Below are 18,880 nucleotides of genomic sequence, written 5' to 3' on the forward strand. Positions count from 1 at the left end.
TGTTCCCTGGATGCTGCCTGACCTGCTGCGCTTTTCCAGCAACACATTTCCAGCTCTAATTTCCACCCATACTGACTCGGTAGGCAGATCTTCCTCGACAATGGAAGCTTCTATAGCTCTGATTAGTAGTACTACACCCCCTCCTCTTTTCCCCCCTCCCTATTCTTTTTAAATGGTTTAAACCCTGGAACATCCAGCAACCATTCCTGCCCCTTAATCAGGAGATGGTGAGAAAGACCTTATGATTGACTAAGAGGCCAGTACCTTCTTGTCCATACACAATTCTGCAATGAGTTGGGACAGGAGGTTGTCCAAGGCTCCTTTATCTTTTTCATCTTCTCCATCTAGATCAGCAGTTAGCATTAGGATTACCTGTTGGGAGAAAATGACACATGCATAACATACATGAGTGACACAATGTCTGTACACAAATTTAACAGGTCCCTAAACTGATCGATTCCACAAAAACTGGTCACCAAATCCATGTTAGCTAAATTTCCTCCAAGATAGTTATTAACTCTTTGCTGTTATCTCCATGCAGTAGGGCTCCAAAAGGGAACTAAGGTAGTAAAAATGTAACAAAATGTTCCCTAAACTCTATCAAAGCTCAAGTCCTAAGCAACTTCTCAAAGCAGCTATATTTTAAACTTTCTTTGAGGGCTTTAATTGGGTTATATGAAGGTTATGTACTCCATGTTAGCCTTGGTATATTATTTATAGGGTTAAAGGGTAGATTAAAAAGATGCAGGGGACAGCACAAATCAATGATCACAACAGAATAGGACATGGGTTTAAAATTATGAAGTAAGGGCTGTTGGTACAAAGCCCAAGTTCCAACAATTTTGTTGATTTTTTTTCTTCTTTTATGAAATAAGAGCATAGCCGGTTGAAGCCAGCTTCATCGAGTAACTGTAACTGCCCTGGAGAAGTGTCAGAGAGCCACTTCGTAGTACAGGTACATTCTTAAATTGGCTTTGTGACTAGATGAGAATGAAAAGCAGAGTGACCCCTGGACATGAAGCACTTAGCCCTTGCCCATTCCTAATGCCCAATGTCACTGCAATTTCTCAGAAAAAGTGAAAAATTCATAGTTTGTTAACATCAATAGGCCTAATACATCAATTTCAAACTGACCGAAATATACATTTTGCATCACCCTAGTATTGTAAAATAAAATTATTCAGAATGAGCTCATTGGGCCAAATTATTCTCACCTGCATGTAAGGGATGGCTCTAACTCCACCTACGTGACGGAGCTGTGGCAGATGCTGCAAAAGTCTCTCGAGCAGCATTAGTCGGACCATATGGAGCCTGCAGGAGAAGCAGTAAAAGTATTAATCAACCGTTACCCCTTTTAACAACTTTTCAATTAACTACTGCCTGTTACTGTCGGGGAAATGTAACTCATCATACACAGTTTCACTCCACATTGATTTGCATTGAAAACAACTTTATGACTTTAAAGTCCAATGTCTTTTCTCACCTGTTGCTTGTATGTAGGTCACCTTCTGTTTCACCTTCTCCTTCTGATCCTTCACCTTCTTGCTGTCCAGTGGTGGTACTAATGGCTCCTGTACTGGAGCTGACACTGCCTGGTCCTGCAGGATGCCCTTCAACTGTTGTATCTCCGTATGCACTGCTACGTCCAGACACTATGTATAGATTTTTTTTCCAAACTTGTTAAACATATACATACAAACATACACATATGTGTACATATACTCCCCTACACATCTACAGCCAGGATGCACATGCACTAACGGGTGCACAATCATATATTTTGTGTTAATTACTGATTCATTGCAACAGAGAGGTAATCTCAAATTTGACCATTTCTCAGGCTTTGATCCCATACAGGCTGAGTGCAACGAATTGCGAACTTTACAGGAGGGTCAGCCCCTTGAGATAACATTACACCAGGAGCTGCAGTAAAACAGCACAAACCAAACTGACTGGGGATGTAAAGGACCTGCAGTACAGTGGAGATTCAATGTGGAAGAATCTTCAAAACATTCTTACATGTACAGCAGATACAAGGCAATTAATGCTCAGGCTATGAAGATAGAAAGGGGTTGCTTCTCTTGCCACACAAGGGTCTTAAAAATCTTAAGCTTTAAAACTTGCCCCTAAGATAAATGATTTCATATGATATCCTTTTTATTTTTAAAGTCTAACATCTCGCTGTACAGGTCAATCGCTTACCACTGTGTTCTCCAGCAACAGAGTCAACAGCACTGCCCCCACTTTCCGAGCCCACACTGCCACCATGTTCCGCAGGTGATGTTCGCAGCGTTGATCCATCTGTTGCTGCTGTGCTCCCTTCATCATCAGAGGCTGGAGCTAAAAGCATAGCAACGGCTGTTACAGGTAAAAACACCATATTTACAAACCGTGAGCACAAGCCAGATGTTTTTGAGACAAACATAGCCGCACCATGGGCTTGGCACGGCCTTTCAGCAGCATTTCAACATTGTAACAATTAGGAAGCAGCGAATTATAAACACAACAAAGATTCTAGCAACTGATCAAACTACAGAAACGTTTCTCACACAGGTATGAAGTTCTCAAAGAAGAAAAGCTTCACTATTTTATGAAGAATATCATATTTAACAGGAGCCACTTGTCTACTCAACAGTCGAGCTAATATTTAACAATCACTTGAAAAGGCAGGACAAAAGTGGTGACAGAGGGTCTTGGTTGGTGATTTTGGAGTGGGTTAATTCTTCTGGGAAACTGACTCGCATCACTGTTACACAGACTGGTCATTCAAAATTTCAGTTCTATCACCTTCCTGTGTTGGTCACCATTTACACAATTTAGATCAGTGAGTGGTCCACTGTTAGACTAAATTCTAGTTTTGGAAAAATGTAAGATCAGTTTCCAAAGGCTGATTAGCTTAGTTTGTTGGGGATTGTAGTCATAATTAATAGCAGTGATTACACTCCGAATGGAAGCAGGCTCACTGTTGTGAACAGCAGAGGGATTTAAGAGTAAGGCTCACAGGACATTTCCATTTTTATTTATCAGAGGTGAAACCTTTAAAAATGCTCATGATAGAACATAGAACAATACAGCACAGAACAGGCCCTTTGGCCCACGATGTTGTACCGAACATTTGTCCTAGCTTAAGCACCCATCCATGTACCTATCCAATTGCCGCCTAAAGGTTACCAAAGATTCTGTCTCTACCACTCCCACTCTCTGGGTAAAGAACCCACCCCTGACATCTCCCCTATACCTTCCACCCTTCACCTTAAATTTATGTCCCCTTGTAACACTCTGTTGTACCCAGGGAAAAAAGTTTCTGACTGTCTACTCTATCTGTTCCTCTGATCAACTTATGATATTCCGGGTTTTATCCCACGTGATATTAAAAACAACCAGCATAAAGAAGCTACAACACATCATGTTTACAGCAGCAAGAAGAAACACTAGTCACCCACTTTAATCCCACTTTCCATCACCAGAGTCATACCCACTTCAGGTGCAGATCCAGGCTTTTATTCCTAGTAGTAAAAATGGCAGCAAATTTCAGATGCTCATCACACTCTGGGTACAAGATTTTCATTTTTCCCTCGCATCCTTCTACCAATCATCATAATCATGTACCTCACACATCGGACTTCTCTATAATGGATCTTTCCTAGGCTTCTCATAATTTTGTACACCACAATTAAGTCAACACTCTTGCCACCTCTATTCTAAGTCAAATAGTCCAATTTGTCCAATCTTGGCTCCAAACCGCAATTTTCAGGATCCTGAAAAATTCTGGTGAATCTCCATTCTACTTTCCAGAATACTTATGTCCTTCCTGTAATGCAGTGACCAGAAACATGCACAAAATTCCGGCCTAATCAATGTTTTATATGGTTTTATTATAGTTCTGCTTTTGCATTCTATAGCTTAGTCAATAAAGGAAAGCATTCCTGTTTCCTTCATCATCTTATACACTTGTCCAATCATCTCAAGGATCCGTGGACATGTACACCAAAAATTCCTAATTCATTTACTCCCCTTAACAATCTCCCTCTTATTGTGCATTTATTTGCTGTCCTCAAATGCATTACCTCGCACTTTTCTGGACTGAATTTGATTTCCACTCTTGTATACACGAAACCAACATATTGAGATCATTCTCTTCACGATCAATTAGACCACAAAAATTGTTGTCTGCAAAGTTCCAATCTACAAACATTCCAATCAGACACGGTAAAGTTTCTTCTTGTAGCTTTATCTTGCTCAGTTTCAGCAGATCACATCAACCCAAGAGTCAAGAGGTAATGCTGAGTCTTTGCAAGATCTTAATATAATCTCCTTGAGAGTATGTACAGCAATTGGTCTTGTATTAAAGGAAGTATATTGAAGTTTTACAGAAGAGTAAATGCGAATTCACTAGGATGCTACTCAATTAGAAGAATTAAGAATACAAAGATCTGAAAAGTGTGTTTTTGCTGTGACATTGATTATAGATTTATATTGCAAAAATATTTAAATAGTGTGGGGATAGGGTGTAGTAGTTTGAAGGCAACTGTTTCAATAGTGAATGTACAAACAAGGAATAAGAGGTGGTCATTTGGCCCTTCCAGACTACTGCGCCAATAAATAAGATCATGGGTAATCTGATTTTAACTTCCATTCCCACATTGTCTAATCATCTTTCATCCCCTTGGTAATCAAGAATCTATCCAGCCCGACTTAAAAATATTTAAAGATTCTGTATCCACTGCCTTTTGAGAAAGGGATTTCTAAAGACTCAACCCTCAATTATATAGTTTAAAATTATGGGGGCGCCCATTTAAAAACAATGACCCCTAGTTCTAGATTTTCCCACAAGAGGAACCATACTTTCACCATTCACCTTGTCATGTCCACTTAGCATCTTACCAATTTCAATTGACTCTTCTAAACTACAGAGAATACAAGCTTGGACTGTCTAGCATGTCCTCATAAGACAATCTGCTCATTCCAAGTACAAGGGGCCTCTGATTTATGAATGCTTGTATTTACGAATAAGATCCCATAGTAGTATTAATTTTAAGAATTCAACATGCGGACGTTCACTCCTCCTTACAAACAGATATTTTACATTGTACTGTACTGTGATCCAACTTGTACAAATTGATTTATGAACATACTCATAAACAAATCCCATTAGTAACCAAGGGACTGCCTGTATTTGTCTCTGAACACAATGACCAGCACTGCACACAGTACTCCACATGCAGTGTCATCAATGCCTGTAAAACTAAAGCATAACCTCTGTTTGTGCATTTGAATTTATTCACAATAAAAGGCAACGTTCTATTAGCTTTCTTGATTATTTGCTGTAACTGCTTATGAACTTTCTATGATTCATGCACTAAAACACCCAGATCTCTCTGCATTTTAGAGCGCTGCAACCTTTCACCTTGATGACAATATGCTTTTTTATTCTCTGCTAAAATGGACAACTTCATGCTTTTCCATATCTTACTCCATTTGCCAGATCTGTGCCTACTCACTTAACCTGGCTACATAGGGAGGCCCATAAATCAAGTATAAGACGAAATGTAAGAGCACTTGGGATGCAGCGGTAATGTCCCTGCCTTTCAGCTCTAAGCCCCAGGTTCAACTGCCACCTAAAGACCCAGATGTTTGTCATAACACATTTGAAGAGGGTGACAAAAAAAATTAAGATTAAATCATCAGAGATGTTGAAAAGTGCAGGATAAACATTTTGCAGGGTTTATGAATGCACTCCAGGATTGGTTGCTGAAGCAGAATTCTCTTAACAGCAATAGGATGGAGAGGTCGGAGAAGGGAGTGAAGGAACACTGTAAATAAACGAGTGAGATAAAGAAAAGAGATATTTGCTCATGTGAAGGGTAATTACTATTACTGAACTGATTGGGCAAATAGCATATTTCTTTGTTGAATCTTCAGTGTTGAACCATTTAATATTGCCTTCCACTCTGAGCACAATACATAACTTTAACCTTTTTGCAGTAAAACTTCAATATTGTTTACTTGAAATGCTTAGCTCCCATTTAGAGTCACAGAGAGTCATAGACATGCCCAGCATGCAAACAGATTCTTTGATCCAACATGTCCATGCCAACTACAAATGCTAAATTAACCTAGTCCCATTTGCCAGCATTTGGCCCATATCTATCTAAATCCTTCCTATTTGTATACCCATCCAGATGCCTTTTAAAATGTTGTCATTGTACCAGCTTCTACCACTTCCTCTGGCAACTCATTGCATACACACATCACCCACAGCGTGAAAAAGTTGCCCCGTAGGTCCCTTTTTAAAATTTTCCCCCTCACCCTAAACCTATGCTCTCTAGTCCTGAACACCCCCAGACCAGGGAAAAGACCTTGCCTATTTATCCTATCCATGCCCCTCATGATTTTATAAACCTCTATCAGGTCACCCTTCAACCTCCGATGCTCCAAGAAAAAAATGCCCCAGCCTATTCAGCCTCTCTATAGCTCAAACCCTCCAACCCTGGCAACATTCTTGTATATCTTTTCTGAACCCTTTCAAGTTTCACATTATCCTTCCCAAGGCAGGGAGACGAGAATTCCACATAATATTCCAAAAGTGGCCTAACCAATGTCTGGTACACCTGCAATATGACCTCCCAATTCCTATACTCAATGTTCTGACCAATAAAGGAAAGCATACCAAACACCTTCCTCACTATCTTATCTACCAGTGACTCTACTTTCAAGGAGCTATGAACCTGCAAAGTCTCTTTGTTCAGCAACACTCCCTGGGACCTTACCATTAAGTGTGTAAGTCCTGCCCTGATTTGCCTTTCGAAAATGCAGTATATCACAATTACCTAAATGAATATTTTTTATTCATTTAACACATCTTAGTTCCCAGAGATGTCAGTTAAATTGACTAATCAAATTTAAATTTTCTTTACCCAGGTTTTTTCCACTTTCCACACCTTTCTCCAAATGATTATTCACAGCCAATTGCCACCTTCTATCTATCTAAGAAGGGGTGTCACCTGAGCTACAGGGTTCTCTACAACTTAGAAAACCCTTGGTGATTTGCCAACATGTAAACTGAGGTAAGCAAAATAGGAATCAATGTCTTCACCTGCAGGGCTGGAAACCGACAGATTCAACTTGATACATATATGGAGAATGCAGTCAGACTGGAGGGCACGTTGATAAAAGCAAATAAAAAGAGAAGTATTATTTTGGATTTAGCTTCATACTCTCTAACTGGGAATCACTCGGCAACCAACTGAGGTAACATCAATGTCTCCGACTAACAGTATTGTCACAATATCTTTTAACTGTTGTAAAATACAATGTTATTCTTAATCTGCTTCATTTTATTTGCTACCCAAAACAATTTACAATTATTATTTCCCGACATCAGAGTCAGATTAAAACACTTTCCTGAATCGTTACTGTCCAACAATGACACGTATGCAGACCCAATCAGAAGATCTCAAACGGTTTTTTCTATAAATCCATAGATTTATACATTATAGTTACCTGAGGCTGTGGTGTCAGACAGTGTGCCTGCATCTAATGAGGATGAACTGGGTGCTTGTCCAGATAGTCCCAGACTCTGTAGACCCAATGCACTGCTGCTGCTACCTGTTAAGGCAAAATCAGGAATTGCGATCACACTGCAAATCCTAGAGTAGTATATTCTTGTATACAGAATAGAGTGAAGATGGAAAAAATCTAATTTAGGAAACCTGCATTCAATCAGAATGGCAACATGACAAAATGCTTTGTGTGTTTACATGAGCAGAGTCACACTGCCTGGTTTACAGTACTCAGAATATTTATTTCACAAGTCAATAAAATATTCAGTTACAAAAATAGCTACAATATCTAGCAAAACCAGATTGATTGCACAGAGTCAGGGGAATTTATTATTTTGTAGACTCCAAATTAATTGCATTGACTTATCACCAGTACGAGCAAAGCTGAGATTGAACAAAATGAGTCAAAGTGACAATCCAACAGGACATGTTGAATCCAAGCTGCCTCATCCTGACAAAGGGTCACCACCAAAAACACTAACTTTCTGTTCTCCACTTGCAGTTTGAGTCCAAGTTCTCTAAAGAAGGTGGGTGAGCAGAAGATGCTGCTTTCATATTTATTTTATTTGGACTTTTAGCATGTACAGCTTTTACAAAAAAATTCAAGAGAAATAAAGCTTAGGAAGTGTTCTACATTCTCTTCTGTCCTTTTAAGTCAGCCAACATGACAGAGCAGATCCTTGGTATCCTGCTTGTTCTGTACACAAATCAGGGACACTATACCTTGCTGATCTTGCTGCAGGCTAAGAGCAATCGCCAGTTCCACCATTGTCTCATCATCGGCATCTGGAGGGATATCCAGCATTGGTGGGAAGCCCTCTGCTCCTGCAAGCAATGCCTCCAGAGGGGAAGGGTTTCCATTAGTTACATTTTCAGCTGACTCCAAAACCATTGATTCAGACTAAGAAAGAAGGGAAAATGGAGCAATTCATGACAAAAGCAAAAGATTGATGAAACGTGAACTTTATCAAAATGGTTGAAGCTAAAAAATCGTAAATTTTACAGTCTGGCTAATGGCTTATTTTGTCTGTTTAACTATCTGGGTAGAGAAATAGCACAAGTTATGATAATAATATTACTTGAGTGATCTGGAAAGAAAACTCTTTTCTTCTCCCCCGATCAAATCTTCCTATAAATGTTCTTTTATTGAATCATTCAACACACAATAACTATATTTTCATAGTGCTATTATGATGTAATTCGTTACACAACTCCACACGTCCAAAACAATGGAACTCCATTTATAACTTTTTTTTTGAAAGGCACTCTTTGACTGTAGTTTGATATCAAATAGCAGCCCTTGGGATGCTTTAATACATTAAAAGAGTGCATTGCTGCAGTATCAACCAAAGCAATAAACTGCACATGAAGTGACAGTGTGCAATGTTGCAATCAACTGCCAGTTCCACTTTCATGTTAATAACATTCTTTCCACAAAGTTGCAGATTTACTGCAAATTTTGGTTGTACCCAAAGTTGCAAAGAGCAAAGGAGCAATGAAGAGTCCCTATGTACTAACTATAATTATTTGCAATATTTCCTTCCCATCTTTTCAGTAGTGATCAAGATAATAATGGATTTTTTTTAAAACGCGTACCACCATCTCAAAGTCTCCATGATCTACTTCACTCTGTTCTTGACTTTCTTGACGGATATTTTCACTGCCTGCCATTCCTGATGGCTGCATTTTATCCTCAGCATCATCATCATCGTCATCATCTTTATCACCTGAGAAGCAAATGAAGGTAGGTCCTTACATGGAAATAATTCTAACGACAGAAAGTGGTCACTTGGAAATTCCTGTTCATCCAGTATGAACTCTGGCCCGTGTACACTTCAAAAATCACACGAACAGAAAAACCTTTTGTAGTGCACACACACACATATCAACATTCGCCGGTGTCCTGGTGCAGCACTTACACATTACGATTACTACACAGTCCTTGGGTTGATTGATTTAAAAGATTCATAAACTGTACGGAAATAATTCCACAATGCATTTATTCGATTAGGGAAGGTGAGGAGTGAAAAATACACTTCTGATTATAGCAATAAATCTAACTTCTGGTCCTTTAAACAATACAACAGGAAGACATTCACTCTTTATATACAATCCACAATGTTGTGACTTTTTAAAAAGGGCTATCAGTACTTCTGTTGATTTGGTGAACATTAATAGCTTTGGTAACCAGACATTTCAAGATATAAGGCATCTTTGCATTATTGTTGGGCATTGGTCATATTCTTACCCATTGGGGTGTTGCTGCGAGGAGGGGAGGGCAGTGTCACATGCCTGCGCTTGCTCCGTGGTCTTAATACACGAATCAGCGCCTGCTTACAGGCAAAACTCACTGACTGGTCCTGAGGAAAAACAATTCAGAAAATTGAGATACAGAACACAGGCAGATGAAACTCAGACATTGGTCCATAACACTGAGAACCAATGCCAACACAAAGACCATTTCTCAACAGTAGAACAGTACTGAATATGTTCACAAAACAAAACTTGCTACAAAATTAACTGACCTTAAATTAACAACCATTATCTTCTGTTAAATAGCAGTACTTACAGGACATAGCAGCATTTGCATATAAACTTTTGCAGCAGTATTGATGTAATCTAGTTCACACGTACAATACCCATGAATAATGTCAATTAGTGCATTCACTGTTGCCTCAATATGAGTCAATCCTATAGAAAAGAATGAAGACTCAGTAAAAATGCTGACAAAGCATATTTTTTTTAATCAACCAAGCCTCCCATTACATCAGAAATATCAGTCAATATTAATCAAACTGCAGATGCTGTAAATCTGAAACAAAAACAGAAATTGTTGAAAAAGCTCAGCAGGTCTGGCAGCATCTGTGAAGAGAAATCAGAGTTAACGTTTCAGGTCGGGTGACCCTTCTTCAGAACCTGAGCTTTTCCACCAACTTCTGATTTGGTCTCTGATATCAATATGCACTTGCTTGTTGAAGTATTACACATCAAAGATATTACTAGACATTATAACAGAGTCAATCATATTTAACATTGTAATCAACAAGATTTTGTGAAAAATACATGTTTATTTCATAAAAACACCAAAGGTAACTAACTTTCAGTTAATTCTTGTTTCAGTTTAAAAAACTATGAGTGGCTAGAATCCTACTTGGTTCTATATTTTGTCCATACCATATGTGCTATTTTACTGAACACTAAAGAATCAAGTTGAAGCAGGGCATCGTTGTGTATTTGTCAGTCTTACCTGGCAGGCAGGCAGGAGCCAGGAATGCATTCTTAGGTTTGGAAGCGTGGAGCCTCCAGAAATGAGTGACTAACTGCATAATAAAACTGCAGCCCTCGACCTCCACATTCCTGTGGCCTTGATCTCTTTCATCCATTCCTTCTAGAGAAAGGAAAAGTCAGTAATTGCCATCATGCAGAATAAGAAATGCTTAAAATCTAGTGTTTTAATGCATCAGCCTTTCAAAATGCTTTCAAAAGGACATGGATATTGCTCATCTCTGCACAGCCTTGAGAAGGTGGTGGTTCCCTCCTGAGGACATGAGCAAACTTGCTGGATTTTTACTATCCAATGGTTTCATGATTAGCATCACTGACATTATCTGCAAATAAAAGGTTTTTTGAAACAAAATCACATTTACAGGATGTCCAAGGTTGAACTCATGCCTCCTGATTAGTAGTCTGGGCCTCTGGTGTTACTATTTCAATAATATAACCATTCCACAAATGCTCCCAGTAAAATTAGTTATCCAATAATTCAACTCCATGCATCTTTAGCCATTGGTTGAATATGCCCATATGAAACCTTGATATCTGTCTTGGTCTGTAAGAGTATCAACAAAACAAGCACTGAAATTAACAGACTAGCACTCCAATAATATGCAGTGCTCTCTAACAAGTCTTGGTTGCATGCTGCTGGGTGATTCAGTGCATTGATTGGATTTCACATGTGGGGTAGCCTTCAGTTAGTATTTGGAACACTTATCTGTTAATGATTTCATTCTTGGCAAATTTGTTTTTGTTTAATCTACACAGTAAAATTACACTTCAGCCCTAATAGATTATTCAGTTATCCAGTAGCTAACATTATGCCACTACTGTCAAGCTAAAAACTCATCAACTGGCAGCACTGCCGCTGCAAATTAACAGTTAACAACAGATTCTACAAAGTGGGAAACTTACGTATGGCTACAAATATAGCTTTACTCGAAACAAAGTAACAAATGAGACCTGAAGAGTACCAGGTTTTCAAATAGCCACAGAGTGATAGAGATATACAGTAGGGAAACAGACCCTTCCGTCCAACTCGTCCATGCCGACCAGATATCTTAAATTAATCTAGCCCCATTTGCCAACATTTGGTCCATATCCCTCCAAACCCTTCCTATTCATAGATCCATACAGATGCCTTTTAAAAAGTTGTCATTGTACCACCCTCCACCATTTCCTCTGGCAGCTCATTCCAGACACGGACCACCCGGAGTTAAAACGCTGCCCCTTCAGTCCCTTTTCCCTCTGACCCTAAACCTATGCCCTCTAGTCTGGACTCTCCTAACCCAGGGAAAAGACCTTGTCTATTTATCCTAACCATGCCCTTCATGATTTTATAAATCCATTAAGGTCACCTCAGCCTTCGACACTCCAGGGAAAACGGCCCCAGCCTATTCAGCCTCCAACCCCGAGAACGTCCTTATAAATTTTTTTTGAACCCTTTCAAGTTTCACTACATCCTTTTAATAGGAGGGAGACCAGAATTGCACACACTATTCCAAAAGTGGTTTAACCAATGTCCTATACAGCCGTCCAATTCCTACACTCAGTGCTCTGTCCAATAAAGGAAAGCATACCAAACGCCTTCTTCACTATCCTAGCAACCTGCGACTCCACTTTCGAGGAACTATGAATCTGCACCAAGGCTTTTTTTCCCCCAGCTACATTCCCAAGATGTTACAAGTGTATAAGTCCTGTCCTGATTTGCATTTCCAAAGTCCAGGTCTTCCTTTAAATATCCAACTATGGGTTAGCTGGCAAGTCATTCATTTAAAAAAAAAAATCATAGGATCGTGGACTCATGGTGGCGATGTCAGTAGAGGTAAGATGATGCCAAAGAATGCCAACTCGGTTCCAGTGCTGGTGGTGCAGCAAAGGGACTCAAGGCTGGCCAACTTCCCCCTACTGGTGTCACCCCCAGCATCGGGGTGGAAGAGCCCAGATCGAGACCGATAGCTAAACACTTAAGGAGGATTGTATTGTTGACCTTCTAACTTCATTTCTATATTTTTCTACTTTATACTGAAGAATTTGTAGCTAGGTACCTTAGTTCCCAAGGTGGTATCAGGAATGCCAACTTTGTACACTTTTCACTGTACTGCATCCCTGTACTTGAGTACATGTGAGAATAAAATCTTTTTTTAATTCTAATCGTTAGTTGGGTCAGCATTTATTCGCAACCCCTGGCTGTCCTTAATGTGGTGAGCTGCCTTTTTGAACTACTGCAGTCCATTTGCTATAGGTTAACCCATAATTCCATTCAAGGAGGAACTCCTGGCTTGTGACCCAGCAACACTAGAAATAACAATGTGTTTCTGAGTCAGGATGGTGTACAGCTTGGAGTATAGGAGATGAGTTACTTGTTCGAAATTTCCTTGTCCCTCATTTGTTCTTGTAGCTGTATTACTTGTATGGCTAGTCTAGCTCATCTTCTGGTTAATGGTAACTTTTAGGATGTAGATATTTGGAGTTTTAGAAATATTAATGATATTAGATTCTCTCTTGCTGGAGGTGGCCATTACCTGAAACTTGTGTTGCACAAATGTTACTTCAAAATGGGCTTGATTCCCATTTTTGCCGAGATGTTTCCTTGCCCTGCCCTATGTTACTAGGGGTAAATCCTCCTGCTTAATTTAAACCAGCAAATTCTTTGTAGAGATCAGGTATGAATTCCATACCCAGCCCCTGCCTAGGCTGTGCATTCTCCTGCAACTCCTTGGCTCTTTTAGGGGCTCCTTTACTACCTTCACTAATGCCATTGCCTTAGCTTCTTTTACCACATCTTTTCCTACAGTGCTTTTCTTTAACGACCAGCACTGTGCCTTTATGTGTCCCACTTTAACACAGTGGAAACACATGAGGCCTTTTACCACCTTTCCACCCTCTTGGGCTTCTGTTTTATCCTGTGGTAAACTCTTACCAGTGCTCTCTACTCTTGGTTTAGTAATGTAGGATCTCCCTTTCTCCCACCTTCTGTCCCCCACAGGACAAAATTCTGGCCGAAGCTTGTCATATGCACCAACATGTACTCATCTCCTAATTCTGCTGCCCTTCCTCACTTTCTGAACTCTCTGTTCCTCCATGTGAATTCTTATCATCTCTGGAAGTGAGTTTTTAAACTCCTCCAGCAGAATTCTCTCTCTCAGAGCCTCAAATGTCCTATCTATTTTCAATCCCAAAATGACTATGTTTAATTCTTTCGAACTCAACATAAGCCTGACCTGGTTCCTTCTTTGTGTTTCTGAACCACTGTCTATATGCTTCTGGTACCAATTCATTAGTACCTAAAATTGCCTGTTTAACCTCTTCATAATCTCTTGACCTCTCATCTGACAGTATGGAAAATACATCACTAGCTCTGCCTACCAGTTTAGTCAGAACTAGCATTACCTACAAATCCTCGGACCACTCCATCTGCCTAGCCAATTTTCAAATGAAATAAAGAAGGCGTCAACATCTTTCACATCAAAATGTGGCAGAGTTTTGACATATTTATATAGATCACTACCTTCTCTTTTAATCTCCATCCTGTTAACTTGACTTTGCTGACTAAGTCGCAACTTCTCAAATTCAAATTCTCTCTTTCTCACCCTCTTTTTTTTCTCACTCTCTTTGCTCAGCTAAGAACCTTCTCTCTCTCGGTCTCTTTGTTTATCATCTAACTCCATTTTCCTCAATTGTAATTTAAGTTTTTCTACCTCTACTGCACTTGTCTGTTTCTCTGACACACCTAAGTGTTTGAGCAACCCCTTTCCAATTCCAGTTTTACTTTTGTCCTTGGTTAAACCTAAATCTAATTTATTTGCTATTTCTAAAAGTATTGCCTTTTTCTTTCCTTCTCAGCTTCCTTGGCAAATCTGAGAATCATCTTCAAATCTCAGAACCTCTTTAGCAATTTTAAGAGCCATTTCTCTTACTTTTAATTTAATCACCCACAAGTCACAGAAATTAAACAAATTGCCTCACCTACATTTTATTTAAAGATCTAGGACACTAAATGCAAGTGCTTAAATCGGCTGTGATTTTTCATGCCCCCAAATCTATTCAAATCGGTTTAAACCAGTTCAGAGGACCCGGGCCCCCAAACTGTTATGACACGGGGTAAACCCTCCTACTTAATTTAAAACTAGCAACACAGAAAAGATTGATCCCGTGCAGTAATCTGTAAAATTTCAAATGGCCAAGAGCTATTTAAAGCAAAAATTAACAACTTTATTTCTTAAAGTATAACAGAGAATAATTAACTAATGACTATGTACAAGTCTTTAACCTTCCTCTCTATAATACTAGTCTGACAAAACTCGCAATGAAGATTTACAAAACTTCTTATCTCAAAACCAGGCAGCTGTTGGTTCTTCCATTTGGATCATCCTGTGTCATCTTTTCGTCTTCTTAGGAATTTCTGCGTCACAGGTTACTGATTGGTAAAGGTACTTTTAAGACAGCTATTCTTCAGACAGTCTTTTACATGCTAGGGCTTGACAGCTCTCTTCTCAACTGTTCAATTTTCCCTGGTCTTATACCCCAGAGCATCGGATTGTGTCATAGGCTTTTAAGATTGTCAATATACTAAATTCAAACTGGATTGGAGTTTGGTATTTTTCAGGGTACAATTTAAACTGATGGGCCAAATTTGAATTTGTTTTTGTTTCCAGGCAATGAGCTAACCAAGAGTTACATTGTTACCTTATTGAGAACACTAGTTCTGCTGCTTTTAACTCTCAAAGTACACCCACATCTTCATAACACCTGTCTGAGTGTCGAAGGCAATGTCTAAACAATGACTGACAAACACTGCAGAAAACTGTTTAGCATTAGAAGACAGCAGCAGAATAGCTTGCCTTTAGGTTGAGCATACATGAATGGAGGAATGAATCTTGGTCATATTGTACATCCCAAAAATCAAAATAATTCACAATACAGCGTAGGCCTTACTATCCGACTGAAATTGGTCAAAACGAGAGATCTGCAAAATCAGTATGTGGCAAGATAGGTTAACACAAGCTGTGGGCTACTGTCAGTCGGAGACAATATAGAACACTGAAAGTGATAAGCTATTTGTACCTCCTTGTCTTCATTTTCTACACAGTGAGTCTTTCTAGTCATTAGATCACTTCCTCTACTTAAACATAATCCCATATAAACTGCATCTTTATTTTCCTCCCCAGCTTTTCAGAGGGACCATTCCTTGGTCATCCTTCTAGTTCAATGTTCAGTGGCCAAACCTGTTGCAACAGTAAGGCAGTGAACAGCTGCTCATTTGTTGCTTCACATACCGCTATGCCCAGCCCAAAACATTCCTCTCACCAACAAGGTACAAACGTATGAACTTTACCTTTATCTGTTTGTGGCGTTTTCACCTCTGTAAAGTGCACAAGGTTATTGGGTCGCATCATTGCGATGGAACGCGCTGTGATTATTAGTCGTTGGAACACTTCTGGATCAAGATCACGACCATCCTTGCTCCAAGTATTCAGGATTTGCACAGCATTGTTCAGCAAAGCTTGATCCTGATCAGACAAAGAAATTAGAAATAATTGAACACATCTTGTTTAAGATATAATGATTCTGCTACTCAAATATTACAAGCCAGTTGAATGCCTGCCTATCTTCTACTCACCCCTTTTCTGATATTATACAGAACACTTAGTCTCTTGCTCATAAGAGAATGAAGGAAAATGCAAGAACAAATTTTGGCTTGAAATTTTAGCTCAGTTTGAAAACTGAAAGCTTCAGCTTAGTCCAGTGTTTTTTTTTTAATAGATATTTTTATTAGAAATTTAACATTTTTACAAGTTTACAAAAATAAACAAAACTCTCAGATATAAACCAACATTGATATACAATTAGCTCAAATATACAATAGCCAAAATTTGACAAAAAAAAACCAAAAAACAAAACAACAAAAAAAACCGATAAGAAAAAAAAAACAAACAAACAAAACTCAACTATCTACTAATCTAACCTACAACTAACCAGGGTGTATATTTAAGTCTCTTACATGCTCGGGATGTGTTAGCATCAGATATGATAAAACCCGTATTCGTGCGGGATTCCTCCCCCGAGGGGCCGCGGACCAGCCAGGTTCGTAGTCTCAATTAAATAAAAGCCCTTGTTAGGATAGCCGAAATATCTGTATTTATGTAATTCAAAAAGGGCTGCCATATTTTATAAAATAATTCGGTCTTTCGGTGCACCATATTTGTAAGGAAGTCAAGGGGAATACATTCCATAAGTAGTCTGTGCCAATTTGAAAGTCCAGGGGGCCCCTCCGCCACCCAGTTCATCAAAATATTTTTCCTTGCACAGAAAGAAAGAATAGAAAATAGTCTCTTCCCATACGTGTCCAGGGAGGGAAAGTTCGAAAAGCCCAAAAGGAGAGATACAGGGTCCACTTTAATTTCCGTTCCTAAAATTTCTATCAGGGTACTTGCTACTTTAGTCCAATATCCACGGATCTTATGACAGGTCCATAAGCAATGTACAAGAGTGCCCACCTCTATTTTGCATTTAGGACACATTGGAGATGCTCCTGCCTTAAATTTTGCCAATCGAACCGGTGCTATATGGGCCCTATGAAGTATCTTCAGCTGGATAGCCTGGGTTCTGTTACAAATAGTAATTCTTCTAGCATTTTCCCAGATATCATTCCACGTTTCTGTGGAGATTTCTAGTCCCAGATCCTGATCCCATGTTTTAAGCAGATTATCCATATATCCCGATACTTCATCATGTAGTAAATGATAAATATTACTGACGGAAGATACCCCCACTGGTCGTAAGACACTACATTCTCTATCGGATTTATAAAGACTATCTAATAACGTAGTCTTCTTCTGTATAAAATCTCGAATTTGGAAGTATCAAAAGAGGTCTCCATTGGGTAATCCGAATTTCTGACGCAGCTGTCCGAAAGACATCAGGACCCCATCTTTAAATAAATCCCCGAGACATGAGATACCCCTGGATCTCCAGAGTTTAAAAGTGGCATCTGTTAACCCCGGTTGGAATCCCCATGCTCCCACTATCGGTGCATAGGGGGATGTTTTATGTGAATTACCCTCATTTTGCCGCATTATATTCCAAGCCCTGATTGTATTTAGTATTATAGGGTTTTTACAGTGATCTGTAATGATTTTCCTCTTGTCTGAGAATAAAAGGTTAATAAGTGGGTATTTTACTTGAGAAGCCTCGATGTCCAACCAGATTGATTGTGGATCAGACAAGACCCAATCAGCTATATAACTTAATAGGGAACCATCTGTTTATTTTTAAGGTGCAATCATTATGAACTTAAAAGCAAAAATTATATCTTTCATATTCTAGATTGGGATTTGGAAAGTGGAACCTTACATGGACAAGATATGTTGTTGATGACTTTACCTGCTTTGTGAACCACCGTTTTATCACTATGCTATTTTTAGTCAATGCATCCTACTGACTCCACCTATTCTATCACTGTTCAGAAAGCCATGCAGTTATACTGTTAGCTTCAAAGCTAATATTGCTGCTATGGTAATGTATACTTAACTATCTTGAAGATGAAAACACAGTTAAACAAACATGGAAAACAATTTAATAGGACATTCACTGAAAGTTACATTAAAAAGGTCTCTGATAAATGATACTGCCAGCAATGAATCATCATCCTGACAAGTAAGCTTTCTGGTTCACACTATCTAGCCTCAAATTTGTCAGAGCATTGACTGACTGGGTTATCCAATCTTTCACTATACTGTACCACTGGATCATTTCCAGAGGACATTTCTACATACATTTACCTTTTGTGAGCAAACTTGGCATTGATCCATGTAACACAGGATTATTTCTCTGTGCAGCAATTCAAAATCTGGATCCAAATTTGCATCTTTTACTTTCAAAGCACTCACTTGCAAAATGCTCCTCTGTATGACATAGTCACCGTGACCCTATGCACTGTTCAATGAGATGGACAATGCAAATAATCTATCAGGAATGTAGAGCTGGAGTTCAATTTTGCTGGCCCTTGCTCACTTTCTGAGCAGGAAGGGCTGAAGCAATAT

General features: G+C 39.1%; 1 protein-coding gene across 11 annotated transcripts in view; it reads right to left on the reverse strand.

The window, feature by feature from the left end:
* ubr4 (ubiquitin protein ligase E3 component n-recognin 4) overlaps window positions 1–18,880 on the reverse strand; it is a 202,386-nt gene that overhangs the window by 78,037 nt on the left and 105,469 nt on the right. For 6 of the 11 annotated variants that reach the window (XM_043675847.1, XM_043675850.1, XM_043675848.1 and 3 more), the window contains 11 exons: window positions 16,174–16,348; window positions 10,810–10,950; window positions 10,132–10,253; window positions 9,811–9,922; window positions 9,159–9,289; window positions 8,286–8,463; window positions 7,504–7,608; window positions 2,203–2,358; window positions 1,484–1,652; window positions 1,215–1,311; window positions 265–372 (listed from right to left, as the gene is read on the reverse strand). In XM_043675847.1, coding sequence (XP_043531782.1) covers window positions 265–372; window positions 1,215–1,311; window positions 1,484–1,652; window positions 2,203–2,358; window positions 7,504–7,608; window positions 8,286–8,463; window positions 9,159–9,289; window positions 9,811–9,922; window positions 10,132–10,253; window positions 10,810–10,950; window positions 16,174–16,348 — 1,494 coding nt within the window. The remainder of the gene's footprint in view (window positions 1–264; window positions 373–1,214; window positions 1,312–1,483; window positions 1,653–2,202; window positions 2,359–7,503; window positions 7,609–8,285; window positions 8,464–9,158; window positions 9,290–9,810; window positions 9,923–10,131; window positions 10,254–10,809; window positions 10,951–16,173; window positions 16,349–18,880) is intronic. The other 5 variants (XM_043675845.1, XM_043675854.1, XM_043675851.1 and 2 more) reach the window with 3 other exon arrangements.

The sequence above is a fragment of the Chiloscyllium plagiosum genome, chromosome 34, assembly GCF_004010195.1.
Source record: "Chiloscyllium plagiosum isolate BGI_BamShark_2017 chromosome 34, ASM401019v2, whole genome shotgun sequence".
Classification (NCBI taxonomy): domain Eukaryota; kingdom Metazoa; phylum Chordata; class Chondrichthyes; order Orectolobiformes; family Hemiscylliidae; genus Chiloscyllium; species Chiloscyllium plagiosum.